Here is a 26,885-nt window from a genome sequence, read left to right as displayed (position 1 = left end):
TCCACAAACATTCTTCCTTTCTTTATTTCTAAATGATTTTATCAATCCAACGACTTAATCAATTATTTGAAGATTTATTTTTTTATAACTGATTTCTTTGACTTTCAATTTTCTATTTAATTTAAAACACAGATAATGTCTTTGTTTTGTTGAAACTTCAATGTCTTAATTATTGAGGTAATTATCTTTTTTATTCAATAATTGAATAATATAATATAAATTCCTCTCCGAAATTAATTCAGTGGTTTCGACAATCATTTATTGTTTGTAGCTAACTTATTTGACGTTCAAAAACTCATATTTAATTTCAGATGTAGATTATGATTTGGTTTGTCCTCTATCTCTGGAATTTGGATGTCTTAATTTAATTTTAAATGATATTATTTTATTATTATTATCATCTTAATTTACATATATTGAAAGTCTCTTAATTTCCTCTTTCTAGATCGTTTTAATTGGGGTCAAATATAAGCATAAATTGACCCAATTATAAACTCTAAAATTAAATTGATAGAAAATCTAACTTGAACTAATAAAACTGTATATTATTTCATTAATTTAATACATCTATATATCTCAATATTTATCTTTTTAAAATTAATTTTTTGATCAATTATAAATTATAAAGTTTTAATTAAAATTTGAAAAATGCAACTATTGTATCTTAATTTGATGCTATTAGCATTTGAGGAATGCAATTTGCGTAATCAAAACGGGATCTCTTATTTAGTATTCATTCTTTGACACTCGTATGTCGCTATTATATATTTCATGAAATTCCAGAAAATCATATCCCAATATATTAATCCTTTAACTTTCGCGTAAGATTTAGTAATCTCATAATGGTTAAATGATGAAAATATCCATAGCAAAATGTAATGTCTCCCTTTCTATTTTACCTTTTCTGCAGACTCTTTTACAATTTACCTGTTCTTCCAACTCATATTATATAAAAATTAATTGCTTTGGGGTTTGGGCCATTTAAAAACTTGACCTTATTTATACAAGTCAGCCACCCCACTCTGTCCGTAATCCATATTCTTCTCCGTGCACTTAATTTGACCGCATAGGCGCATAGTTCGTTCAATGACCCTGACCCGTTAAAAACAAATAGTGAAAGTACACTCCCAGAAGCCACTGATTATATAGGTGCCCAATCGTTGATTTTTTCATGACACAGGACGCCCCTACCCTTTACCTCCGGCCCCAAATTTGAATAATCTAAAAAGGGTTGATTATACTTTTATTAAATAATAATAAAAATAACAATCTGTTCTTTGTATTCTCAACTCAACACGGTTTTCTGTCCTATAAGATTCAATTCAAGTCTACAACAACTACTACACTTTCTGGTAAAAAAAATACAAAAGGTTGAAAGAATCATCCGGAGAATCTGCTAGTTCTGAAAATGTTCTGTTCTAGAATTTGTTAATGGAATTGTATTTGTTGATACGTATTGATGATGTATGTTAACGTTGCCTTGCATACAGTTTCATTTCACAGAACATTTGCTCAAGGGCGAGGACTTGCAGGTTGTATTGGGCTTTTTGAGTCTCTAACCAGACCAATCGGCCCTATCCAAAAGAGTCCAATGTCACTGCTACTTTTTATGTGCGGTATTTCTGATTTCATATGTATGTAAAGTCTTTGTTGTTACTTTTCTTAATTCACTTCTTTTGGGGTCAAATGCAAGCATAAATTTACCCAATTATAAACTCTACAAGTTAATTTGATTTAATCAAATTAACTTTGAAAATCTAACTTCAACTGCTAAAACTATATTTTTAATATATAACAAATGTGGTAAGTAGCTTTAAGGTAATTTGAACTTATGATGTCAATGAAGAGAACAAATTTTCTTGACCACCAGACTAATCTCTTGAGATTTTATTTTTAATTTTTACTCTATGTATTTTTAATCCTTTTTAAGTAATCTTTCTCTCGTACAGATTAATCAATTATAAATTATAAAGTTTTAATTAAAATCTCAAAACCCAAGTGAAGATTTTAACTACTATATCTTAATTTGATGTTATTAGTATTTGAGGAACGTAATTTACGTAATCAAAACAGGATCTTCTATCCTTAAAATAATTACGAAACTCTAGTAATCTAATCCTTAGGGTGCCACATATTATAAGGAGATTGTGACTTTGATATTTGATAACATGATCTCCTATCCTTTGTACCTGTCCCATTGTGGCTAGATAGCAAACCGTAGTTACTGAGGTTAATTATACCCAGAGTCTTGTGCCAAAAACAAAAACAAAAAAAATCTTCGCATTCAAAACCCTATTACCATTCTGTTGTCAACAACAATTAACCTAATCATGCTCCACCCTTAATTTTTTTTTTTTTCCAACAATATATGATTATGAATATAGTAATATTTATCACTGTAAAAGTTACATATAAAGCATGATTGTAAGTTTTGAAAATGTCCTTTTAGTTTGCATTAGTAATATAGTAATATTTGTGTTTAGAGTAGCTTAGTTCATTAAAAAATTAGTATGGTATACAACTTGTGTTATACTTCCAATGGATATATTCCTTATGTGACATGTTTATTGGACGCATCATAAGTCATTTTTAAGGAGAAGAAAAAATATAATTGACATGCATGTACAATAATAATCTCTAATGTTAAAAAATAATAATAATAATAATAATTGAAAGATGGTTACTGTCTAAAGTTACAAAGTGGATAATTCAAAGTGGCTTTGAATTAAAAGACGTTTTTCATTCCAGCCATGGGAGTCTCTCTCATTAATCTAATATGCCAAATCTTGTATGACCAGTGGCATCTTTTATTTGAAGTACGCTTTTGGTTATTTTATAAGATTCTGAGTAGCAAGATGGTAAAGATTATATGGCTTATTGTTTGAAATGTGGATTCTGCAAGCTTTCCCCCTTTTATATGTCTTGTTCCACTGTCAGATTAGAATACCAGAAAAGGTTCAGGTGCCAAAACTTCTTTAATACTTTTTCTACTCTTCAACACTCTACTCTTTTTTGTCTGCTTAAATAGGTATGATGATTCGTTTTTGACATATCTGCCGATGCCGTCGGTTACTCGGTACTTTTTATAGGTCTTTATCTTCATCTTCATCATAACTGAAAGGTAGTTGCACTGACTTGAATGCACGGAACTTTCCAACGTTGTTCAAATGCTCATTCTCCAACCTGATACATTTCAAAAGAGTTTAATCAGATAAATAAAAGAAAGTGAAAAATAGAATTAATGAACTCGCTGCTTCAGGGCTCCTTAATTCACCTGAAGAAACTCCATATGCCTCTACGAATGATTTCAAGGCAGGCTGTAGTTGCAATCAAGGTGTTTCTATGCATGAAATTGAAGTCAAACTTAACCACTGTCTGTATCCATGCGAATCTCAGAAGAACGTTCAATATCTGCAATTTGATGAAAATATGTAAGTTGGGTTAGGAAGAGACTACCAGAATTGATTTCAAAACTGTATTTCTTGTGTTCTTACTACTTACCATGGCAATGAAATATACACTCTTTTCAGGAACAAGGAGCTTGTCTCTCAACCAACGGTTCTTTGAATGGCGGTTAAGAAGCCCCCAGTCAAAAACAAGGTCCCAGTATGTACCAAATATTGCTGCAAGAACTGAGAAAGTCCAGGCCAATACTTCCCAACCCTTTCCCCCGTCAAGACTCAAAGCAGTCCTCATGCAAACCGCTATAATTGTCAGGAAATATTTGATGCCATTGTATCCATGCATTGGATCTTTCTCCTCGAAAAGGCGTCGAAGACACTGAAAATGAAACGGCTACCTTCTTAATTGGTTGATCAAGTTTAATAGAACAAAATAAACTGAAAGCAAAAATTAAGTTGTGTACCTGCAGAAAGCGAGACATGTATGGAATCACTGCAACGATGAAGTTAAAAGTGTTGAATACTGTGCTTTTACTGCAGTAGTTCGTGCGGTGTCTAACGTCTCCCCATCCATAGTAGCAAATGTAGAACTCCAAACTTCTTAGGGCTTGCACCTGAAACAANCTGTATTTCTTGTGTTCTTACTACTTACCATGGCAATGAAATATACACTCTTTTTAGATACAAGGAGCTTGTCTCTCAGCCAACGGTTCTTTGAATGGCGGTTAAGAAGCCCCCAGTCTAAAACAAGGTCCCAATATGTACAAAAGATTGCTGCAAGAACTGAGAAAGTCTAGGCCAATACTTCCCAACCCTTTCCCCCGTCAAGATTCAAAGCAGTTCTCATGCAAACCGCTACAATTGTCAGGAAATATTTGATGCCATTGTATCCGTGCATTGGATCTTTCTCCACGAAAAGGCGGCGAAGACACTGAAAATGAAACGACTACTTTCTTAATTGGCCGATCAAGTTTAATAGAACAAAATAAACTGAAAGCAAAAACTAAGTTGTGTACCTGCAGAAAGCGAGACATGTATGGAATCACAGCAACGATGAAGTCAAAAGTGTTGAATACAGTGCTTTTACTGCAGTAGTTCGTGCGGTGTCTAACGTCTCCCCATCCATAGTAGCAAATGTAGAACTCCAAATTTCTAAGGGCTTGCACCTGAAACAATTCAATGACAGAAACGTTTAATTATTAATTTGAACATTTTAATGGTTGACACATACGCATTTCATAATCCGTTTCAGAAACCTGGCTAGTAAACTGATCTGCCAAGAAGAAATCTGGGAGTGTGACCTGCAGGGGAAAGAATTTCGCAAATAAGTAATCCTGTCCCTTATAGTTAAATTTCTTGATTTTCATTAATAAATCTTACAACTATTACTTTACCTTGTAGAGAGGAGCAGCAATACAGTGGAATAAACATACTAAGAAGAAGAAGCGACTTGAGCGATACAAGATGTTGAATGGAAACAACAATGCAACAAGCAGAACCTGCACACACAAAATAAATAAATAATGTGTGGTGATGTGGCACATACTTTGCCACATCAGCAGATGTTGAAAAGTAAAAAAAACCCAAATATGAGAAGTGACACCGTTTTGAATGGGAGGACCACTTCTATTCTGTTTTCCTTCGTGTCATTTGCTCAACTCAAAGAACACTATTTTTTTCATCTCTTGGTTGATGGTGATGAAAATGAATGGCAAGATCGAGTGTGATTATCATCTCACGGCTGGAAGAAAATATAAATCCAGGTGGAGACTGATTAAAGGGGTTATCTCTTTATAAATTCTTGCTCTTGGGTTTACGAATGGTAGAGGTAAAAACAAGGGAGGCTAGGGTTTAAGGTGTGATTTTTCCTGCTTGTTACATATTGAGGTTAACATATACTCTATAATCAATTAACCTTAGTGATTCAATGAAATCCTTTTTGCCTTGGAGAGTGGATATAGGCCTTGAGCGCCGAACCACTATATACGGTTATGTCTCTCATTTTCGTTGAAGTCTGCTTTGAATCCATTGTTCATTTTCTGTTGTAATTGGTTGTTTATTCTCATCCATATTTAGATTATAGTCTTAACATAATTATATGTAGTTGAGTGTATATTAATTTGTGGAAGTTGAATGAGCAGAAGAGTAAAGAGAAAGTTCGATTATGTTCACCAAAACCAAGATCAAAGGCAGATATTCTGTCAATCCATCGTAATCTTTTGATAGGGGGTCTATCTCCATATCCAGGTTGCCAATCACAGTCAATAGCGCAAGTACCGATATACCAAAACCCACAAGTAGAACTTGTCGATAACCCAACTCTGTTCCTTGCTTGAAACCAAATATGAAGGAATAGTTGACTCGGAACCGCCTCCAGTAATATATATTGGCAGCATACATGAGCATGTGCAGGACAATATACGCAAACAAGCTGCAAAACAATTTGTTTGATAAATACTAATTATATTTTTCATACGTGTAGAACCCTTAAGTTTATTAATTTTATAATACCCCCATAAAAAAGTTTAAAATTAATAAAAATACCCTCACCCACCCATAGTTGCCAGATTCTGGTAACCACCATCGGTGGTAGCCGGAATCTGTCACAACGCCTACAAACGACCAAAACTGGCCGGTTAATTCGGCGTATCTGGCCTTTTCCGGCAATCTAAGTGAATTTTGACGGAAAGGCCGATCGACTCACGTCCGACCAGATCCGACGGGTCTGCGTCGTAACGCTAGATTCCGATGGTAGTGGCAGAAATCGGCACTGGGGTGGTGGAGGTATTTTTATAGATTGGTGTTTGTTAAATTAACAACATAAGAGATTTTTGTTAATTTTTAAATTTAATTCTCATAATAATCACCCTATTCAACTATCCAATATTATTTCTTAAATCTTATCATATCCAAAATAAAAACCGAACGATCCTATCTTCTCCGATTTACTCTTTTTCATTATAGCTTTACTTAATTAAAAAAACAAAATTCCTTTAGGCGTCCAATGATCATGTTCATCACGTGACCGACTTCACTATAACATTACAAAAATTAAATTAAAAAATTGGAAGGGTTTATACGAGGTTTAATAGACAATGGGAGGCTTCCTCTCCTCAACAACGTCAACAACAACCACTCTCAAAACCCTCCTCCTCCTCCTCCTCTCATCTCACCATCATCACTTCCGATTCTCAAAATCCAATCCTCAGCTAACTCCTTAAATCCTAAAATGCACTCCTCTGATAATAACCACCGCTAAACAAAACTCCGGAATCTTCAAATGTTGACTCCCACAAACCTAGAATCTAAACCCCAAAACCCTGATTCCAGATCCCAATCTTCTTCAATTGATACAAAAATAGAAAAAACCCAAGAAGAGAAAGAGAAAGACAGTGATCGATAATGGAGAAGAAATTGAAGGTGAAGGAGCGGAAGAGAGGAGGAGGGAGAGTGTGGATTTTGTCTTTTTGAAGGGTGGTGGTGTGCAAAGAAAGCTTTATAGCGTGGGAGAATTGTGCTTGAAGAATCTGAGAAGACAAGGAAGATGTTGGAGAAGTGCTTTGACGTAACTAGTACTTTGAGGAAGTGTAGGAGGCTCGATGCTTACTACGAGCCCATTTTGCGTGCTGAAAAAGCGGCTCAGGAGGAGGCCGTCAAGGAGTTGGAGAAAGAGAAGGCTGCCGAGGATTCAAAAGATTCCAAAGGAAATGGGGATGTGGGTAGAAATTGAGATGGTTTGATGACTAACTTTCTTTTCTTTATTAAGGAATTAAGTTGTTCCTATATATGATTTTGATATCTAATAGCGGGAATTCAGAAGAATTTGAGGATATAAGATTTCTTGATTATGTTTGTTAAGGATTGGAAAGAAGATTAAAGATGGTTAAGAAATGAGAACTAAAGTAAGTTATTTGCAAATGTTGTCAATGCTTACTTATAATAAGTGGATGATGTTTTTAACTTGGAATCAAGTTATTTTTGTCTTATGATGAAATTCTTGTGTTATTAGATAACTGTTTTTTGCATTTGGTGTTTTAGCTGCTTGTGCATTATTAATTGATTAAGAATCATTATTTAGTGATATGTAACTGGAATCAGTGGCATAATTATGTGGACTATGTAGACTCTCATTCTGGAAGTAATGTATCACTTATGATATTACTTATTTTAATGTTTCACGTTCAATCAAAATCTAAACCGAGAATGTGGACTTTGTTGGGTTGTCCAACATATTGTGTTTGAATATTTATTAATGTTGCTTTGTGGGAAAATGATTTTAAGCTCTCGGGGTTCAGTTGATTTCATTACTTTAAATTCTGCATCTGGTGTTGCTAACCATTTGGTTCTTCTTACAGTCAAGTGTTTTAACAGCATTGTTTTGTTTGTGTCTTTGAGTAGGCTGATTTATTTGCATAATTTTCAAATTTTGACATAGGGTACTCTGTTCTTGTAACTGTACTTTGTTACCCATAGCTTAATAGTCTTTGGCATTTATGAACCCCTGGTGGTATATGCTATAAGTATAGACCATGCTGGTAGAACCAATGGCTTTTAGTATTAAAATTATTTTCTTGAGATAGGGCCTTTTTCATAAATGATGAAATCTTTCGATATTCAAGGAATGTCCATTTCTATAAGTGTTTTTCTTCAAATGAATGTTTAAAATAATGTGGAGCCTTCATGTGGTATGTTTTGTGAAACTTAGGAAAAATGTATGTGCAGGTTTTCACAAGGATTGAATTCCTATGTTGTAATGTTTTATGTTATTTTATTTTCTCTTTATCACTTTCTTGTTTGATGTTGTAGTTTATCATTGAGACACACACACTCACAATTTGTCTCAAAATTGTATTTTTTTTTTTTTTTTATAGGATTCCAAAATTGCATTTCAACCTCTTCTGTAACTTATCACAGTTAATTGTGGCTCCATGTAACTAGGGGGAAGTTGAAATGAAGGGTGAGTTGATTAGTGGGAGATAGATTGACAATGTGTTGCTTCATTGATTATTAGGCCTGAATAAGTTGGAGAAGTAATTTGTCCTCTTTAGAATTTTAGGAAAATCTGGGTTTTTGAGATAGGTGATAGTGCTTATCATACTTATTCATGTTATTAATGTTAGAAAAAAAGTATTACTAATGTTATTGATGTTTACTTTATAATAAGGGATGATAATTTTTTACTTGAGTATCAATATTAATTGGTTATCTGATGATTTGTTGGGTTTTCAAATAATGTTTGATTTAGATCTTGTATTTTTGTTGTTAAGCTATGAATTGCAATGTCAGTGAACACGATTAAGTTTCATTCATTTAGTTTAGGTGGTATGGTACAGTAACCATGGTATATTTTTATGTGCAGTATGTGTGGTTGTCATCCATACAGAACAACTTATTGTATCACTAGTAATAATTGCTTATTTTAGGGTTTTCTTGTTTTAGGCATTATATATACTCAGTAAGGCGTGATATTCAAACAGTAATATACTAATATTCTTGTTCTGATTTGCTTAGTTCATTGACCGATCATCTATTTTTGCAAATTGCTGGTTTTAATGCCATCTCAAATGGCTCTGCTTGCTCTCTATACGTTTTTGCAATCGTTGTTGATATTCCTTTGAAGCAAAATTACGAATTGGAAACAACAGTTTTTAGTGATTTAAATTCCTGTCTAAGATGGGATTATGTATCCTGAATTCAATTGAATCTACCAAACCATACTCAAAATGATATGGTATATGGTTTGTCTATCCTTCCAATGGCATATTCCTTATTGTGACACGTTCTTGGTCGCAGCATAAGCGATTTGTAAGGTGTAGAAAAATATAATTGACATTTCAATAATAATCTTTAATATAAATAGGATAGAAAGATGGATTAATGGATTTTTTATTGTGTAGGTGGTTAAGGTAAATATTATTGTGTAAATTATGTCAAAGAAATGTTTTCTCTCATCTTGGAGTTTCATGATTAATTTGGTTAATTTCCTTGTTGCCTTGTCCAAGAGTTCAAGTAGACCATAGACTCAAGGGCCAGTCAGGGGAGGCTCTCTCTCTCTTTAACAACTAGAACAACAAACCGCTCTCAAAAACTCTCCTTCCCTTCTGGCTCACCGATTTCACAACTCACTCAGTTTACTCATGAAATCCTAAAATGTCGCCTCTAACAAAACCAAAACCCCTCAAGGGAAAGAAATGATCAAATGGAAAATCCTAAAATGTCTTCCTCTAATAAAAATCACAGCCCCTAGAGGGAAAGAAAAGTGATCAATTGGAAAAGAAATTGAAGGTGAAGGTGGGAGGGTGGGGATTTTGCTTGTTTATAAAGGGTGGTGAGTGCAAAGAAAGTTTTTATATAGTGGGAAAATTGCTTGGAGATCTGAAAAAAAGTAGGAAGATGTTCTGGACAAGTTGTTCAGTAACTAGTACTTTGAGGAAGGCACAGGCCCTCAAGGAGAAGGTTACGGATTCAGATGATTTGAAAGCAAATTGAGATGGTTTATGATAATGTTCTTTTTCTTTTTAAAGGAATTATTGCTGTTTATATAATGATTTGATTTTTTTTTTTTTTCCATGGAATCTCGCGAAATCAAATTTCTTGTTTTTTGGTTTACTAAAAAGATGAGAATACAAGTTTTTTGTGTTACTTCATCAATAAATGAATAATGATTTTGGAGTTGAGAATCAATTGTTATTTGGTTAGAAATGACTCAATTGTTTGATTGGATCTTGGTGTTTCAACGCTTATTCATTAATCTATATGGCCATGCTTGTTCAGGGGGGTCGGTGCCAAAACTTCTTTAATTTCTGGTCTTCAAACACTGTACCTTTATGTTATATGGTTCGTTTTACCACTTTTTATTATGTTTAGAGCCCAGGCCCCAGACAGGAGGCAGCCCAAGGAATTCTAAGTTGATCCAATGTCTGTGTCTCTTTGGGGACGTAATTTTCGACACTTGGAGCCAAGTTTAATAATCCAAAAAATTATTCCTATTGATCAAATGTTACTCTTTCATCAACTGACATTACAAGTATAAACAAAAATGATACTAAAAATAACATGAAACTTCTCTTCCACGTAATTTATTGTCAAGAATATCTGCTGACCTTTAGTAACTCGATATTTTACAGGTCTTATCTTCATCTTCGTCATGGTTGAAAGGTAGTGGTACTGACTTGAATGCACGTACTTCCAACATTGTTCAAATGCTCTTCTCAACCTGATAATTACGAAGAGTTTAATCAAATAAATAAAAGAAATGAAATATAGAATTAATGAACTCTCTGCTTCAGGGCATGTGACTGTAAATCTCCTTAATTTACCTGAAGAAATTAAATGCCCCTACGAATGATTTCAAGGCAGCAACAATTGCAATCAAGGTGTTTCTATGCATGAAATCGAAGTCAAACTTTACACAGTCTGTATCCATGCGAATCTCAGAAGAACGTTCAAACTGCAATTTGATGAACATATGTAAGTGGGTTGGAAGAGACTATCGAATTGATTTCAAAAATTAGGAAGAGTAGTATTACTACTCTACTGCGTGACAATCAATCAGTTATTTCTTTACAAGTGCCTGATGCTCTTATTAAATACATAATAGATGAAAGAAAACTTGCCTTTTTGTATAATCAAGGTTCCTTTTGTTTTCTCCCTGTTTTGCAGACTGTTATTGTTTTACTCTTCTGTCCTTTCAACATAATATACCGTTCAAGTCGCTTCTTCTTTCTTAAATCCCTATTTCGTTGCGTTTGTGCCCCACTCTACAAGGTGATTAAAATTCAAATAGTTAAAGTTTCATATACTATACCGTATTTGATGAGCAAGATAACATTTTGATTGTCTTCCCTTTCAGGTTACACTTCCAGACTTTCTCTTGGCAGACAATCTTACCAGTCAGGTGTTACACTATAACCAGACATTTGATTGGGCTCAACAGGTAAATGTTTATAACTTGAATATTTTTTTATACTACCTGTTCTTTCTTGCCAGGTCCAGGCCCTGCGGAGTATAGAGTTGTACGTATGCTACTATGGTTTGGGAGAATATTCCGAGAGACAAAATAAGTGCCATAGTCATGGCATTTATAATGTTTTCTATTTTGTTATTGCTGTTATACCATTCTGGCTCCGCTTTCTCCAGGTATCATCTCATTCTTCTTTTGTTTTCATGTCTGCAACTTTTGATGCAGGGAAGCATTTTCAATAGAAAATGGTGGTGTCATAGATATTATTAGAGGCTCTAGGAAACTATATGTTATTTTCATATGCTTGTTTTGTGTTCCATCATAAATATTTGTCTTCCTTTTCTCTACATCTAAATTCACCTCCTCTAAACCTAAGGAAAAAATATCATCTTTGAAATATGCACTAACATATGGTACATTTAATTTTGCAGTGCCTCCGCAGATTGTGTGAAGAGAAGGATGCAGTGCAAGGATATAATGGTTTGAAATACTTCTTGATAATAATTGCAGTTCTTATCAGAACAGCTTTTGAGCTGAAGAAGGGAACAAACTGGTTAGTGTTTGCATTGATCAGCTCAGCCATTGCAACAGCTATGAGTACATATTGGGATATTGTTGTTGATTGGGGGCTTCTGAGAAGGAGATCAAAGAACCCGTATTTGAGAGATAAACTAGTTATTTCCCACAAGAGTGTCTATTTTGCAGCAGTGGTATTATGCAGTGACTAATCTGAGATTTTCTATATAGTAAGTTATGCAACTGATTTAATTATTTTGTGAAATTTATTACAGGTCCTGAATATATTACTGAGAGTTGCGTGGATGCAGCTAGTTCTAGAATTCAAGTTGCATTCGCTTCATAGAATGACCATAACAACTGTCATTTCCTGCCTTGAAACTATCCGTCGTGGCATTTGGAACTTCTTCAGGTATTTCACCACCTCTGATATTAGGTAAAGCATTTGCTGAGTTTTTTTCTCCTCCTCAACAATGTAGCAATTACGAGATTGTGTCTTCTGCTCCCCACATTATGTTTATGGATATTTCTATCACCATTTCATATGTATATGTAAAGAAAAATGTTACCCTTGCCATAACTCTGAGCTGATATTTCGATAAGAGATCATATCAGAGTATATTATTTTCTAGTTTGTGCTTATACAAGGGTTGCATTCAATCAGGTTGGAGAATGAGCACTTGAACAATGTTGGTAAGTACCGAGCATTCAAGTCAGTTCCACTTCCTTTTTGTTACTACAACGAAGAAGAAGACAAGGATGATTAGCATCACAGTCTCTATTCAATTGAGCATTGAGTTCAATAATGCAAGTGCTATGGCTTTGAGGATCAAATCCAGAATCCACGGGCATATGTACAGGACAAAATTTTCGGAAAGGGTGAGTTCAGGGCAGACACTGATTAGTCACTGCTTTTCAACTTGAAACAGCAGTAACTGCTGCAAACAATTAAATGCAGGTTTTTTTAATTTGTCAGGGGCGTATTTGTAAAATTTTACATTATATTTATCATTTTAAATTAATAAGGGGTAATTGATTTTTTACATGGTATCCGGGTAAGTAACCAGACCTGCACTTCAATTTCAAGTTCCGATTTGAGGAATCTAAGAACCGGAACTGATCGGTTCTTGTTTCGGTTCCCCCAAAAATTACAGCACCACCCCCCCCCCCCCAGGTACATGAAAAGCAAAAATAAAAGCCCTTGATCTCTTTCAAATTCCCAATTAACTTTTTTTAATTTATTATTTAATTAACTAAATAACCGATAAGATATCTTTTTTAAAGAATTCATAACAAAATTATTGATTAAAAAAAATAGAAGTTTATACAATATTAGTTGAATGTCTGAATGTAAAATTATAGACAAATTAATAATCTCAAGTAATGTCTAAAGATTTAATAAATCATTATGGGTGTGTTTGTTTAATTATTTAGAATAGTATTTTTGAAATATTATAAGATGCGTTTGGTTTATTATTTCAAATCTTATTCTCAAAATATTTGTTTGTTTAATTATTTAGGAAATACTATTATATTTTTTAATTACTTTTAGACCCCTTAAGTTTATTAATTTTATAAATACCCCCATAAAAAAGTTTAAAAATTAATAAAAATACCCTCACCCACCCATAGTTGCCAGATTCTGGTAACCACCATCGGTGGTAGCCGGAATCTGTCACAACGGCCTACAAACGACCAAAACTGGCCGGTAATTCGGCGATCTGGCCTTTTCCGGCCAAATCTACAGTGAATTTTGACGGAAAAGGCCAGATCGACTCACGTCCGACCAGATCCGACCGGTCTGCGTCGTAACGCTAGATTCCGATGGTAGTGGCAGAAATCTGGCACTGTGGGTGGGTGGAGGTATTTTTATAGATTGGGATGTTTAGTTAAATTAACAAACATAAGAGATTTTTTTGTTAATTTTTAAATTTAATCTCATAATAATCACCCTATTCAACTATCCAATATTATTTCTTAAATCTTATCATATCCAAAATAAAAAACCGAACGATCCATATCTTCTCCGATTTACTCTTTTTCATTATCAGCTTTACTTAATTTAAAAAACAAAATTCCTTTGGGCGTCCAATGTCACGTGTTCATCACGTGACCGACTTCACATAACATTACAAAAATTAAATTAAAAAATTGGAAGGGTTTATACGAGGTTTAATAGACAATGGGAGGCTTTCTCTCCTCAACAACGTCAACAACAAGCCACTCTCAAAACCCCTCCTCCTCCTCCTCCTCCTCATCATCACCATCATCATCTTCCGATTCTCAAAATCCCAACTCCTCAGCTAACTCCTTAAATCCTAAAATGCCATCCTCTGATAATAACCATCCGCTAAAACAAACTCCGGAATCTTCAAATGTTGACTCCCAACAAACCCTAGAATCTAAACCCCAAAACCCTGATTCCAGATCCCAATCTTCTTCAATTGATACAAAAATAGAAAAAACCCAAGAAGAGAAAGAGAAAGAGACAGTGATCGATAATGGAGAAGAAATTGAAGGTGAAGGAGCGGAAGAAGAGGAGGAGGGAGAGTGTGGATTTTGTCTTTTTATGAAGGGTGGTGGGTGCAAAGAAAGCTTTATAGCGTGGGAGAATTGCGTTGAAGAATCTGAGAAGAACAAGGAAGATGTTGTGGAGAAGTGCTTTGAAGTAACTAGTACTTTGAGGAAGTGTATGGAGGCTCATGCTGATTACTACGAGCCCATTTTGCGTGCTGAAAAAGCGGCTCAGGAGGAGGCCGTCAAGGAGTTGGAGAAAGAGAAGGCTGCCGAGGATTCAAAAGATTCCAAAGGAAATGGGGATGTGGGTAGAAATTGAGATGGTTTGATGACTAACTTTTCTTTTCTTTATTAAAGGAATTAATGTTGTTCCTATATATGATTTTGATATCTAATAGCGGGAATTCAGAAGAATTTGAGGATAATAAGATTTCTTGATTATGTTTTGTTAAGGATTTGGAAAGAAGATTAAAGATGGTTAAGAAATGAGAACTAGAAGTAAGTTATTTGCAAATGTTGTCAATGCTTACTTTATAATAATTGGATGATGTTTTTTAACTTGAGAATCAAGTATTATTTGGTCTTATGATGAAATTCTTGTGTTATTAGATTAACTGTTTGTTTGCATCTTGGTGTTTTAGCTGCTTGTGCCTTTATATAATATTGATTAAGAATCATTATTTAGTGATATGATAACTGGAATCAGTGGCATAATTATGTGGACTATGTATGACTCTCATTCTAGGAATGTAATGTATCACTTATGATATTTACTTATTTTAATGTTTCAACGTTCAATCAAAATCTAAACCGAGGACTGTTGGACTTTGTTGGGTTGTCCAACATATTGTGTTTGAATATTTTATAATGGTTGCTTTGTGGGAAAAATGATTTTAAGCTCTCGGGGTTCAGTTGATTTCCATTACTTTAAATTCTTGCATCATGGTGTTGCATAACCATTTGGTTCTTCTTACGTAATTTTTAACAGCATTGTTTTGTTTTGTGTCTTTGAGTAGGCTGATTTATTTGCATAATTTTTCAAATTTTGACATAGGGTACTCTGTTCTTGTACTCTGTACTTTTGTTACCACATAGCTTAATACGTCTTTGGCATTTTTGAACCCCTGGTGGATATATGCTATAAGTATAGACCATTGCTTTGGTAGATACCAATGGCTTTTAGTGATTAAAATTATTTTCTTGAGATAGGGATCCTTTTTTCATAAATGATGAAATCTGCCGATATTCAAGGAATGTCCATTTCTAATAAGTGTTTTTCTTCAAATGAAATGTTTAAAATAATGTGGAGCCTTCATGTGGTATGTGTTTGTGAAACTCCTAGGAAAAATGTATGTGCAGGTTTTCACAAGGATTGAACTTCCTATGTTGTAATGTTTTATGTTATTTTATTTTTCTCTTTATCACTTTCTTGTTTGACTGTTGTAGTTTATCATTGAGACATCACACCACTCACAATTTGTCTCAAAATTGTATTTTTTTTTTTTAATAGGATTCTCAAAATTGCATTTCAACCCCTTCTGTAACTTATCAAACAGTTAATTGTGGCTCCATGTAACTAGGGGGAAGTTGAAATGAAGGGTTAGATTGATTAGTGTGGGAGATAGATTGATATGTGTTGCTTCATTGATTATTAGGCCTGAATAAGTTGGAGCAAGTAATTTGTCCTCTTTAGAATTTTAGGAAAATCTGGGTTTTTGAGATAGGTGATAGTGCTTATCATACTTATTCATGTTATTAATGTTAGAAAAAAAGTATTACTAATGTTATTGATGTTTACTTTATAATAAGTGGATGATAATTTTTTACTTGAGTATCAATCATTAATTGGTTATCTGATGATTTGTTGGGTTTTCAAATAATTGTTTGATTTAGATCTTAGTATTTTTTGTTGATTAAGCTATGAATTGCAATGTCAGTGAACACGATTAAGTTTCATTCATTTAGTTTAGGTGGTATGGTAACAGTAACCAGTGGTATATTTTTATGTGCAGTATGTGTGGTTGTCATTCATACAGAGCCAAAACTTATTGTATCACTAGTAATAATTGCTTATTTTAGGGTTTTCTTTGTTTAGGCATTTATATATACTTCAGTAGGCGTGATATTCAAACAGTAATATACTAATATTCTTGTTCTGATTTGCTTAGTTCATTTACATGATCATCTTAATTTTTGCAAATTTGCTGGTTTTAAATGCCATCTCAAATGGCTCTGTGCTTGCTCTTTATACGTTTTTGCAATCGTTGTTGATATTCCTTTGAAGCAAAATTATCGAATTGTGAAAGCAACAGTTTTTAGTGATTTAAAATTCCTGTCTAAGATTGGGATTATGTATCCTGAATTCAATTGAATCTACCAAACCATACTCAAAATGAATATGGTATATGGTTTGTCTTATCCTTCCAATGGACATATTCCTTATTGTGACACGTTTCTTGGTCGCAGCATAAGCGATTTGTAAGGTGTAGAAAAAATATAATTGACATTTCAATAATAATCTTTAATATAAATAGGATAAGAAAGATGGATTAATGGATTTTTTTTATCTGTGTAGGTGGTTAAGGTAAATATTATTGTGTATAATTATGTCAAAGAAATGTTTTCTCTCATCTTGGAGTTTCATGATTAATTTGGTTAATTTCCTTGTTGCCTTGTCCAAGAGTTCAAGTAGACCATAAGCTCAAGGGCCAGTCAGGGGAGGCTCTCTCTCTCTCTTTAACAACTAGAACAACAAACAGCTCTCAAAAACTCTCCTTCCCTTCTGGCTCACCGATTTTATAATCCCAACTCACTCAGTTTACTCATGAAATCCTAAAATGTCGTCCTCTAACAAAACCAAAACCCCTCAAGAGGAAAGAAAATGATCAATAATGGAAAATCCTAAAATGTCTTCCTCTAATAAAAATCACAGCCCCCTAGAGGGAAAGAAAAGTGATCAATAATGGAAAAGAAATTGAAGGTGAAGGTGGGAGGGTGGGGATTTTGCTTGTTTATAAAGGGTGGTGAGTGCAAAGAAAGTTTTATATATAGTGGAAAAATTGCATTGAAGATTCTGAAAAAAAGTAGGAAGATGTTCTGGACAAGTTGTTGCAGTAACTAATACTTTGAGGAAGGCACAGGCCCTCAAGGAGAAGGTTACGGATTCAGATGATTTGAAAGCAAATTGAGATGGTTTTATGAATAATGTTCTTTTTCTTTTTTAAAGGAATTATTGCTGTTCCTATACATGATTTTGATTTATTTTTTTTTCCATGGAAATCTGCAGAAATCAAATTTCTTGTTTTTTGGTTTTACTAAAAAGATGAGAACTACAAGTTTTTTGTGTTACTTCATCAATAAATGAATAATGATTTTGGAGTTGAGAATCAATTGTTATTTGGTTAGAAATGACTCAATTGTTTGATTTTGGATCTTGGTGTTTCAACGCTTATGTCATTAATCTAGTATGGCCATGCTTGTATCAGGGACGGTTCAGGTGCCAAAACTTCTTTAATTTCTGGTCTTCAAACACTGTACCTTTTATGTTATGATGGTTCGTTTTACCACTTTTTATTAATGTTTTAGAGCCCAGGCCCCAGACAGGAGGCAGCCCAAGGAATTCTAAGTTGATCCAATGTTTGTGTCTCTTTGGGGCGTAATTTTTGACACTCTGGAGCCAAGATTTAATAAATCCAAAAAAATTTATTTCTATTGATCAAAATGTTACTCTTTCATCATCAACTGACATATACAAGTATAAACAAAAATGATACTAAAAATAACATGAAACTTCTCTTCCACGTAATTTTATTGTCAAGAATATCTGCTGAATCCTTTAGTAACTCGTATATTTTACAGGTCTTTATCTTCATCTTCGTCATGGTTGAAAGGTAGTGGTACTGACTTGAATGCACGGTACTTTCCAACATTGTTCAAATGCTCATTTTCCAACCTGATTAATTACAGAAGAGTTTAATCAAATAAATAAAAGAAATGAAATATAGAATTAATGAACTCTCTGCTTCAGGGCATGTGACTGTAAATCTCCTTAATTTACCTGAAGAAATTCCAAATGCCCCTACGAATGATTTCAAGGCATGCAACAATTGCAATCAAGGTGTTTCTATGCATGAAATCGAAGTCAAACTTTACCACAGTCTGTATCCATGCGAATCTCAGAAGAACGTTCAACAACTGCAATTTGATGAACATATGTAAGTGGGTTAGGAAGAGACTATCAGAATTGATTTCAAAACTGTATTTCTTGTGTTCTTACTACTTACCATGGCAATGAAATATACACTCTTTTTAGATACAAGGAGCTTGTCTCTCAGCCAACGGTTCTTTGAATGGCGGTTAAGAAGCCCCCAGTCTAAAACAAGGTCCCAATATGTACAAAAGATTGCTGCAAGAACTGAGAAAGTCAAGGCCAATACTTCCCAACCCTTTCCCCCGTCAAGATTCAAAGCAGTTCTCATGCAAACCGCTACAATTGTCAGGAAATATTTGATGCCATTGTATCCGTGCATTGGATCTTTCTCCACGAAAAGGCGGCGAAGACACTGAAAATGAAACGACTACTTTCTTAATTGGCCGATCAAGTTTAATAGAACAAAATAAACTGAAAGCAAAAACTAAGTTGTGTACCTGCAGAAAGCGAGACATGTATGGAATCACAGCAACGATGAAGTCAAAAGTGTTGAATACAGTGCTTTTACTGCAGTAGTTCGTGCGGTGTCTAACGTCTCCCCATCCATAGTAGCAAATGTAGAACTCCAAATTTCTAAGGGCTTGCACCTGAAACAATTCAATGACAGAAACGTTTAATTATTAATTTGAACATTTTAATGGTTGACACATATGCATTTCATAATCCGTTTCAGAAACCTGGCTAGTAAACTGATCTGCCAAGAAGAAATCTGGGAGTGTGACCTGCAGGGGAAAGAATTTCTCAAATAAGTAATCCTGTCCCTTATAGTTAAATTTCTTGATTTCATTAATAAATCTTATAACTATTACTTTACCTTGTAGAGAGGAGCAGCAATACAGTGGAATAAACATACTAAGAAGAAGAAGCGACTTGAGCGATAAAAGATGTTGAATGGAAACAACAATGCAACAAGCAGAACCTGGACACGCAAAATAAAAAAATAATGAGATATAGTTGAGTGTATATTAATTTATGAAAGTTGAAGAGAGAAGAGAAGTTCGGTTATATTCACCAAAACCAAGATCAAAGGCAGATATTCTGTCAATCCATCGTAATCTTTTGATAGGGGGTCTATCTCCATATCCAGGTTGCCAATCACAGTCAATAGCGCAAGTACCGATATACCAAAACCCACAAGTAGAACTTGTCGATAACCCAACTCTGTTCCTTGCTTGAAACCAAATATGAAGGAATAGTTGACTCGGAACCGCCTCCAGTAATATATATTGGCAGCATACATGAGCATGTGCAGGACAATATACGCAAACAAGCTGCAAAACAATTTGTTTGATAACTTGTCAAACATGTAAATTATTTACTTGAATATCTGCTTAATTAATGACGGAGACAATTCTCAAAGGCCAAATTATCTTGGTTATTACCTGTAAAGAGGAAACATGTTGTCCATGTACTGTTTCTGTCCTTGCTTGTGCAGAATATCGTGGGTACGTATGATAAATATGAGGGCTATTATTAGAGCAGCTGTGCAACCAGCGAAAAAACCTACAAAATTACCGTTAAAAGTGTGAATGAAGGGTGACTAAACTCCATACATTTAATGCACATGTTTATGTAGTTGAGTGGGTTTAATTAATGGTGTTGAAATAAGAATTTTACCCGTAGAGAATGTTGTTCTGTGTCTTTCTCTCTTGGCTTTTGGTCTTAAGATGTTCATGCCTTTACTTCGGTTTGAATTTGAGAAATGTTTGATGAATGTAGCTTCCACTCTCTCCATAAGCTTGAAAACCTGTAATAGCACATCCGAGATTTTACTTTCATTAATTTAAGGCATTACAAGAGTGGCTCCCGATAATCAATTGAGCAAATACATGTTTCTTTGTAAAAGAAAATTAATTTTTAATTTGTTACTAAACGCTCACCTCCTCAGAGCTGCCAAGATAGGAATTATCCACCATCTTCATGTAAGAGTTTGATGCATTTCTTAAAGTGATCTGCAAAAATTGAGGAAGTAGTTTGGATTAATTTAAGTCCATCATCACTAAATTTGGAAGCATAAATGGCTTTTTGAGAGAGAGGATATACCTTATCGTATTTCTTCATGATCTTTGAAAACGCCAGGGTATTTAAGAAGCTGTTTCATACATAAATAGAAGGATCAGATACCATCCTTAAATATTATATAAAAACTAAAACTGAAGATGAAGGTTTTAAAACCCGGCCGGTTCAACCGGATCGACCGGGAATCGGTGGCTTATTCGGGCCGATTAGGGTAGAAAACCGGAAATAAAAATTAATCCGTTTTGATCCTCTGTTGAACCAGTGTTACTGTAGCGATCCACCGGTCCAACCGGTTTTGTCAACTCAAATTTTAAGTTCCAAATTCAAATCCCCTTTACAATTTTCAATTAAATACATGAGGCTAATCAACCCAAAAAAATAATACTAATCAACGAAGAAGAGAGAATCCAACTCGAAGAAGAGGAGAAAAAACAAGGGAGAGGAGTTGACACCCTAGGCCGTTGCTACTGCGGTGGCGATGGTGGTGGAGAATGGTGGAGGTGCATATAACAGTGGCGGCACACAGCTAATAAGAGAGAAGAAAATGAGGATTTTGTCAAAAAGGAAGAGTGAATATGTTTGTGTGTTTTGGTGTAAAAGGCATATACCTTTTGATTAGAGCAAAGCTGAAGAATGAAAGAGCTTTAATAATTAAAACAGAAGAAATGAAAGAGTAAAGAACAACAAAGAGAGATGGAGGAAGAAGTTGTTGAAGCTTTCTCTCTGTGCTCTTCCTCCTTCCTGCAATCTTAAGATAGAAGAGATTGAAAATAAATAATTTAATTTAATAAATAAAGAAGGTGTATTTATATTGCATTTAATGAACTTTCACTGAAAATAAAAAACAAATATTAAATATCCTTATAAAAGAGGAAGAGTGTACTGTATTACATTTAATGAAAAATAAATAAAAAGTTGTTTGTTGTTGGACACGGTACGGAGAGGTGAGAGAGATTCATGAGCTAAGAGATAAAGAAGGAGAAGCAGACAGAAAACATTGATTGGGTGATGAGATCAAGAAAATGAGTCACCGGTCCGACCCATCAGTTAAACCGGTTTAACCGATTAATTCGGGACTCGATCATCTGTCCGGGTCACTGACCGGGTCGGTTTTTAGAACAAAGATGTGATGAAGCGACAGCCAATGGTTTACCAGTAACTCTTAAGAAGACGAAGCTTTAGGTAAAATTCAACAAAAGCCTGCTTTAGTTGGTCTTCAACTTTTCTTAGATTTTCTCTGTTGAATTTAATCTCTGTCTGGTGAGGAACCCCGAGGACAGTCTTGATGGTGGAACGAGGAGTTTCTTTTGTGTTGTTTATTTTCACCTTCTCAAGTATTTCCAATGGAGCCGGTCTAGTTCCAGGTGCCTTCACTTCAACAGGTTTTTTCTGCTCTTCATGAACCTTCTTCTTCTCTTTAATCTTATCTTTATCATCACTTGATTCATCTGACTGCCCATGGCTGCTCTCTCCAGTCTCTTCAATCACATCCATGTGGGCTTGTTTTCCTGCAAACACAAGAATTAATAATCCAAACTTAAAACTTGTTTACTATTAGAAAATAATTAAACTAACTGCTTGCTCTAGCTCCAGCTGGAGTAGAAATGGACAGTTCAGCTGTAGAAGCTGCAATATCCGAAGCCAAGCGAGTCATCTCCACCGTCCGGTCGAAAAAAGAAGCTGGCGGATTCTCCACTTTTATTCTGAAAGCAATCAAAGCATCCATTTGCGTATTCAAAGTTGCGGCCTCCTTCAGCAGCTCTTGCACCTTCGACTTATAAAACTTGTCCACCTTATTGAACTCATCGTCAAGCCTTCTAAAATACACCAACTCATATTCTCCTCCTTCATCCGCAGACATACGAAACGTGGTTTCATAACTATGACCCCCATTCTTGCTCACCGAATTCACCAAAATGGTTTGGCTTTCAATATCTGATGCAGAGGACGGGCTCACAGGATTATGTCGTTGCCATTGCGTTAGGCCACTGAAAGCTCTGTACAGAGTTAAGTTCCGTTTTAGGCCACCCGGGCTGGCCGGCGGCCTCGTACGTTGCTTAAAACGTTGGATATCTTTTAAAAGGGTTTTGAGATAATCGTAATGCACGTACGCCTTTTCCCACTCCGGCACCATCTGCGACGAGAACTCTTTTCCAAACTTCATTTTTGCCGGCCAGAAGTAGAACTGAAGCAATCAGTAATACTTCATTTGAGCTTAAGTTAGTGAACGTAATAATGAATAAAAAAGTAGTTGATGTTATGCAATTAAGTTGTTACCTTCTCAGGTTGCTGTTGCTGTTGACGTAAACAAGAAGGAAAGAGAAAATATTGATGGACGCCTATTGATGTTCTAATGTATATTTAGGCGCTTACGCATACTTAAGATTTTTTGAAACGATAAGTTAGTATCAAAAAGTTTTAAAATAATAAATGGGTATCTTTTGTCATATTTTATTAGTGATTTTTATTTGATAATAGTGAAAAGATTAGAATGTTCTTTGAAAATTTGATAATTTAGTATTTTATAAATTTAAATTTTTTTTAAAAACTTCATAGGTTTGTTAATTTGATTAAATACCCTAATATATAAAATTTTTATAAAATAACAAAAACACCTCTGTCATCTGGTCGAAAAATTGCGTTACGATACAGATGCATCGGATCTGTGTCGTAACGCATCGCTCTAGCCTTTTCCTGTAAGATCCTCGATGGATTTGACAGGAAAATGTCAGATCAACATGTCAGATCTGTGTCGTAACATAATTTTTTGATAGATCCCAACGGTGGTGACAGGAATCTGGCACTGCGGGTGGTATGGGTGTTTTTGTTATTTTATAAAAATTTTATATATTTGGGGTATTTAGTCAAATTAGTAAACTTAGAGATTTTTTTAAAAAAATTTAAATTTATAAAAAACTAAAATATCAAACTTTCAAGAATATTCTAATCTTTTCACTATTATCAATCAAAAATCACTAACAAAATATGATAAAAAGTACCCTTTTACCATTTTAAAACTTTTTGGATACCAACGGATATTTATTTCACATTAGACTGTGAAGCTGAAGCAGTCGCGGAGGACCACTTTATATTCCCAGATACCGTAAAGAATTGACCCTTTAATATTATTTTAATTATTTGGGCATGGAAAATCTTTGTTTTAATTCCATTCTATTATTTATTGAATTAATATATTTATTACTCATATAATTATTTGATAAATAATTTATTAGTGTCAATTATATATATAAATATAAATATATAACTCTAAAATTTTGTCTTTAATTTATTGACCGCAAACCTTAATATAATTATTTTTTTGTGATTTAGTTTAATTTTTTAAGTAGACATTGCTTTCTAGAGGTTAATATTTTGGATAAGATCATCATGGCATCATCAAGTTTTTAACTAGCATGCAGCAGTCATATGTTATTTTGGTTTGGTAACCATTGACACATCTTTTTTTTTTTTTTTTCCAAATTTTTAATTATAAGCTTGTAGAGTGTTTATAATACATTTAATTGTTCAATAATAATACAAATACAATATTTTCATACAACATTAGACAAAAGATGATTAAGTAAAATTTTAATTTTAATTTAAAATCAATTAATCATATTTTACCATATAAAAATATTGTATATATATAATATCATTCTTAATTGTTTTATCAAAACATTAATATATTCATGAATGTGTGGTTTTAGTCTTGACACCTGCACTTACACTTTTGAAGAAGATCATACACCCAAATATTTTAGTTGTTTCAACGTGCCTGGGCAAGTTTTTCACTTTAAAGAAAGGCCGAACGACTTGTGCATACCCAAGGTTTACCGTAATGATAAGTTGATACCTAAAAAGTTTTAAAACGATAAATATGTACCTTCCGTCATATTCTGTTAGTGATTTTTGTTTATTAATAGTGAAAAGACTAAAATGCCCTTCAAAGTTTCAATTTTAGTTTTTTATAAATTAAAAAATTTCTGAAAAACCCTCTAGGTTTGCTAATTTAATTAAACACCCCGATATATAAAAAGTTTATTAAATGACAAAAACACCCTCACCACCCCTAGTGCCAGATTCCGGCCACCATCACCCGAATCTGACCGGAAAACTGCATTACGACACAGATCTGTCGTATCTGTGTCGTAACATGCCGATCTGGCCGTCGAAGCAGCAGCCAGATCTGGCCTTTTTCGACCAGATCCGTGGCTGATCTGGCCGGAAAAGGCCAGATCTACTGCCAGATCTGGCCGTCGACGCCGCAGATGGAGTTTTGCGGCGTCGACGACCAGATCTAGCCGTAGATCTGGCCTTTTTCGACCAGATCAGCCACGGATCTGGCCGGAAAAGGCCAGATCGACGCGTTATGACACAGATCCGACGGGTCTGTGTCGTAACGCAATTTTTCGACCAGATTCCGGCTGTGGTGGCCGGAATCTGGCACTGTGGGTGGCGGGGGTATTTTTGTTATTTTATAAAATTTTTATATATTGGGGTATTTAGTTAAATTTGTAAACTTAGGGGGTTTTTTAGAAATTTTTAAATTTATAAAAAGCTAAAATTTAAACTTTTAAGGGCATTTTAGTCTTTTCACTATTAATAAACAGTAATAAACATAAATCCCTAACAGAACATGATGAAAAGTACTTATTTATCATTTTAAAACCTTTTGGATATCAACTTATTGTTACGATAAACCTTGGATACGTGTAAGTCGTTCTCCCTTAAAGAAATGCCAAAACTTGAGTAATAAATATATTAAAGTCTTACCCACTCTGGCTTTATCAATTACTGCATGGTCTTTGATTTGAAAGATGTACACGTCTCGTATTCATTATCATTTAGCACTTTCTATGGAGCCCTTTTCCTGTTTTAGGTCAGTTTTTTTTTTCTTTTTTGACATTTAGCTTTTTGAAAATGTAACTATTATTTTAATCATGTTTTCTTAACATTGACCAAGTTATTTTTTTTACCAACCATTGTATGGGATTAAAATATTTAAAACCAACCATTGTATGGGATTAAAATATTTAAAACACAAAATTAGAGTTGATTGGTAATTAATACTACAAATTTTCCAGACATTCAATTAATTAATTAAGCCAATTTTTGGTAATTAAGTCAACATTACTTGTAGCGTTTATCTTCATTTGTGGAAGATTTGCACATTTCCACAAACATTTTTCCAAATCCCTTTCATTTTCAGTTATCGTTCATAACTGATTTATCTGACTTTATTTTTTATTTTTATATATAATTTAAAACACATAGAATGTCTTCATTTTGTTTCGATCTCTTAATTAATTTAATTATTGAAGTAATTATTTTTTTATTCAATAATACTATACACACATAAACCACTTACAAAGATATTTGTACAAAGTGAATATAATGAATTTAACTTGTTTATATTTACACTTTCATTTATTAAGATATTTATATTCTCATATATAATAACTATCTCTAGGTGCTCGACTGACTCGATAGGAACTTTTCGGTGTATTACTCAGTCTTACCTAGTTGGTAGTTTTAGGGTTCTGATAGATTAGTTGAAGCGTGTGTAAACTGACTCGGATTTAGATTATGATTTGTTTTGTACTCTCTCTTTAGATTTTGGATGTCTTAATTTAATTTTAAATGATAATATTTTTTTATGGATCCTAATTTACATATATTTAAAGTCTCTTAATCCCTCCTTTCTATATCGCTTTAATTCTCCTTTCTTCTTTTTTTATTTTTTTATTTTTTTTGGTCAAATATAAGCATAAATTAACCCAATTACAAACTCTAAAATCAAATTAAGATTGAAAATCTAACTTGAACCGGTAAAACTATATTTTTAACACATATATGTTTCGTATTAATATATGGACCAGCTATCCTTATCCTTAAAATAAATAAATATATTAATATTATGTAACAATTTAAATTAGCGGGTTTCAAGAGCTTGATGTTGTTTCAGCTCTTGTTCACTTTTTTTTTCAGCATCCCCTGTCTTGTATGTTTTTCATTCGTTCAACATTAAGAAGTTTCCCCTTAATTCAATTTAAATGTGTTGAAAATTGTAGATGCAAAAAATCCACCGTCATGAAAATAGGGTCTAATCCCGTGAGGTTGAGGCCACTGACAATCCGCTAGACCTGCACACATGAAAGGACAAGCGTGAAGCTTTCGGAAAACACTGAGGTGGTGTTTGTTGTAGGCACTCCGACGTTCAAGTCAGCAAAGCTGAAAGAGATTATTTGATAAGAATTAA

At 34.0% G+C, this 26,885-nt stretch overlaps 4 protein-coding genes across 10 annotated transcripts; 2 read left to right on the top strand and 2 right to left on the bottom strand.

Annotated features, from left to right (window-relative positions):
* Nucleotides 1–3,014: 3,014 nt before the first annotated feature.
* Nucleotides 3,015–10,827, bottom strand: LOC116120567 (phosphate transporter PHO1 homolog 3-like). Its single transcript, XM_031406514.1, has 10 exons — nt 10,721–10,827; nt 10,505–10,617; nt 9,752–9,776; nt 5,574–5,835; nt 4,796–4,900; nt 4,658–4,702; nt 3,866–4,015; nt 3,502–3,780; nt 3,275–3,411; nt 3,015–3,183 (listed from the first exon to the last, which is right to left on the bottom strand). The coding sequence occupies exons 1-10, from the start codon at nt 10,825–10,827 to the stop codon at nt 3,084–3,086; spliced, it is 1,323 nt and encodes a 440-aa protein (XP_031262374.1). The 3' UTR covers nt 3,015–3,083.
* Nucleotides 10,826–12,647, top strand: LOC116120566 (phosphate transporter PHO1 homolog 10-like). The gene is made up of 7 exons (XM_031406513.1): nt 10,826–10,879; nt 11,064–11,168; nt 11,254–11,337; nt 11,391–11,540; nt 11,796–12,074; nt 12,156–12,292; nt 12,545–12,647. The coding sequence occupies exons 1-7, from the start codon at nt 10,826–10,828 to the stop codon at nt 12,645–12,647; spliced, it is 912 nt and encodes a 303-aa protein (XP_031262373.1).
* A 1,415-nt stretch (nt 12,648–14,062) lies between these two features.
* On the top strand, nt 14,063–14,716 carry LOC116120565 (suppressor protein SRP40-like). Its single transcript, XM_031406512.1, has one exon. It carries the CDS (start codon nt 14,063–14,065, stop codon nt 14,714–14,716), a length of 654 nt encoding a protein of 217 aa, XP_031262372.1.
* A 3,420-nt stretch (nt 14,717–18,136) lies between these two features.
* On the bottom strand, nt 18,137–22,790 carry LOC116120593 (phosphate transporter PHO1 homolog 3-like). 7 transcript variants are annotated; one of them, XM_031406555.1, is made up of 14 exons: nt 22,202–22,790; nt 22,090–22,125; nt 21,780–22,020; nt 20,651–20,699; nt 20,488–20,559; nt 20,225–20,354; nt 19,990–20,110; nt 19,620–19,878; nt 19,422–19,526; nt 19,285–19,329; nt 19,045–19,194; nt 18,681–18,959; nt 18,455–18,591; nt 18,137–18,349 (listed from the first exon to the last, which is right to left on the bottom strand). In XM_031406555.1, the coding sequence occupies exons 1-14, from the start codon at nt 22,788–22,790 to the stop codon at nt 18,250–18,252; spliced, it is 2,313 nt and encodes a 770-aa protein (XP_031262415.1). In that variant the 3' UTR covers nt 18,137–18,249. The 7 variants fall into 7 exon arrangements, with proteins under 7 accessions (XP_031262415.1, XP_031262413.1, XP_031262416.1 ...); XM_031406553.1 differs by having other exon boundaries at nt 21,780–22,134; XM_031406556.1 differs by lacking the exon at nt 22,090–22,125 and having other exon boundaries at nt 21,780–21,999.
* Between the last annotated feature and the right edge of the window lie 4,095 nt (nt 22,791–26,885).

This window comes from Pistacia vera, unplaced genomic scaffold, assembly GCF_008641045.1.
Source record: "Pistacia vera cultivar Batoury unplaced genomic scaffold, PisVer_v2 Contig94, whole genome shotgun sequence".
In the NCBI taxonomy this organism is placed as follows: domain Eukaryota; kingdom Viridiplantae; phylum Streptophyta; class Magnoliopsida; order Sapindales; family Anacardiaceae; genus Pistacia; species Pistacia vera.
This window is presented reverse-complemented; position numbering and strand designations above follow the sequence as displayed.

Coding starts and splice junctions, on each gene's coding strand:
- LOC116120566 (XM_031406513.1), top strand. CDS start 10,826: ATGCGAATCTCAGAAGAACGTTCAAACTGCAATTTGATGAACATATGT. Junction 11,169..11,253: donor TTTGTGCCCCACTCTACAAG/GTGATTAAAATT, acceptor CTTCCCTTTCAG/GTTACACTTCCAGACTTTCT. Junction 11,541..11,795: donor TCTGGCTCCGCTTTCTCCAG/GTATCATCTCAT, acceptor TTAATTTTGCAG/TGCCTCCGCAGATTGTGTGA.
- LOC116120567 (XM_031406514.1), bottom strand. CDS start 10,827: ATGGATACAGACTGTGTAAAGTTTGACTTCGATTTCATGCATAGAAAC. Junction 10,618..10,720: donor GGGGCATTTAATTTCTTCAG/GTAAATTAAGGA, acceptor CGTAATTATCAG/GTTGAGAAGAGCATTTGAAC. Junction 4,703..4,795: donor TTGCTGCTCCTCTCTACAAG/GTAAAGTAATAG, acceptor TTTCCCCTGCAG/GTCACACTCCCAGATTTCTT.
- LOC116120565 (XM_031406512.1), top strand. CDS start 14,063: ATGGGAGGCTTTCTCTCCTCAACAACGTCAACAACAAGCCACTCTCAA.
- LOC116120593 (XM_031406551.1), bottom strand. CDS start 22,790: ATGAAGTTTGGAAAAGAGTTCTCGTCGCAGATGGTGCCGGAGTGGGAA. Junction 20,111..20,224: donor CAGAACAACATTCTCTACGG/GTAAAATTCTTA, acceptor GTAATTTTGTAG/GTTTTTTCGCTGGTTGCACA. Junction 18,350..18,454: donor GGCATTTGGAATTTCTTCAG/GTAAATTAAGGA, acceptor GTAATTAATCAG/GTTGGAAAATGAGCATTTGA.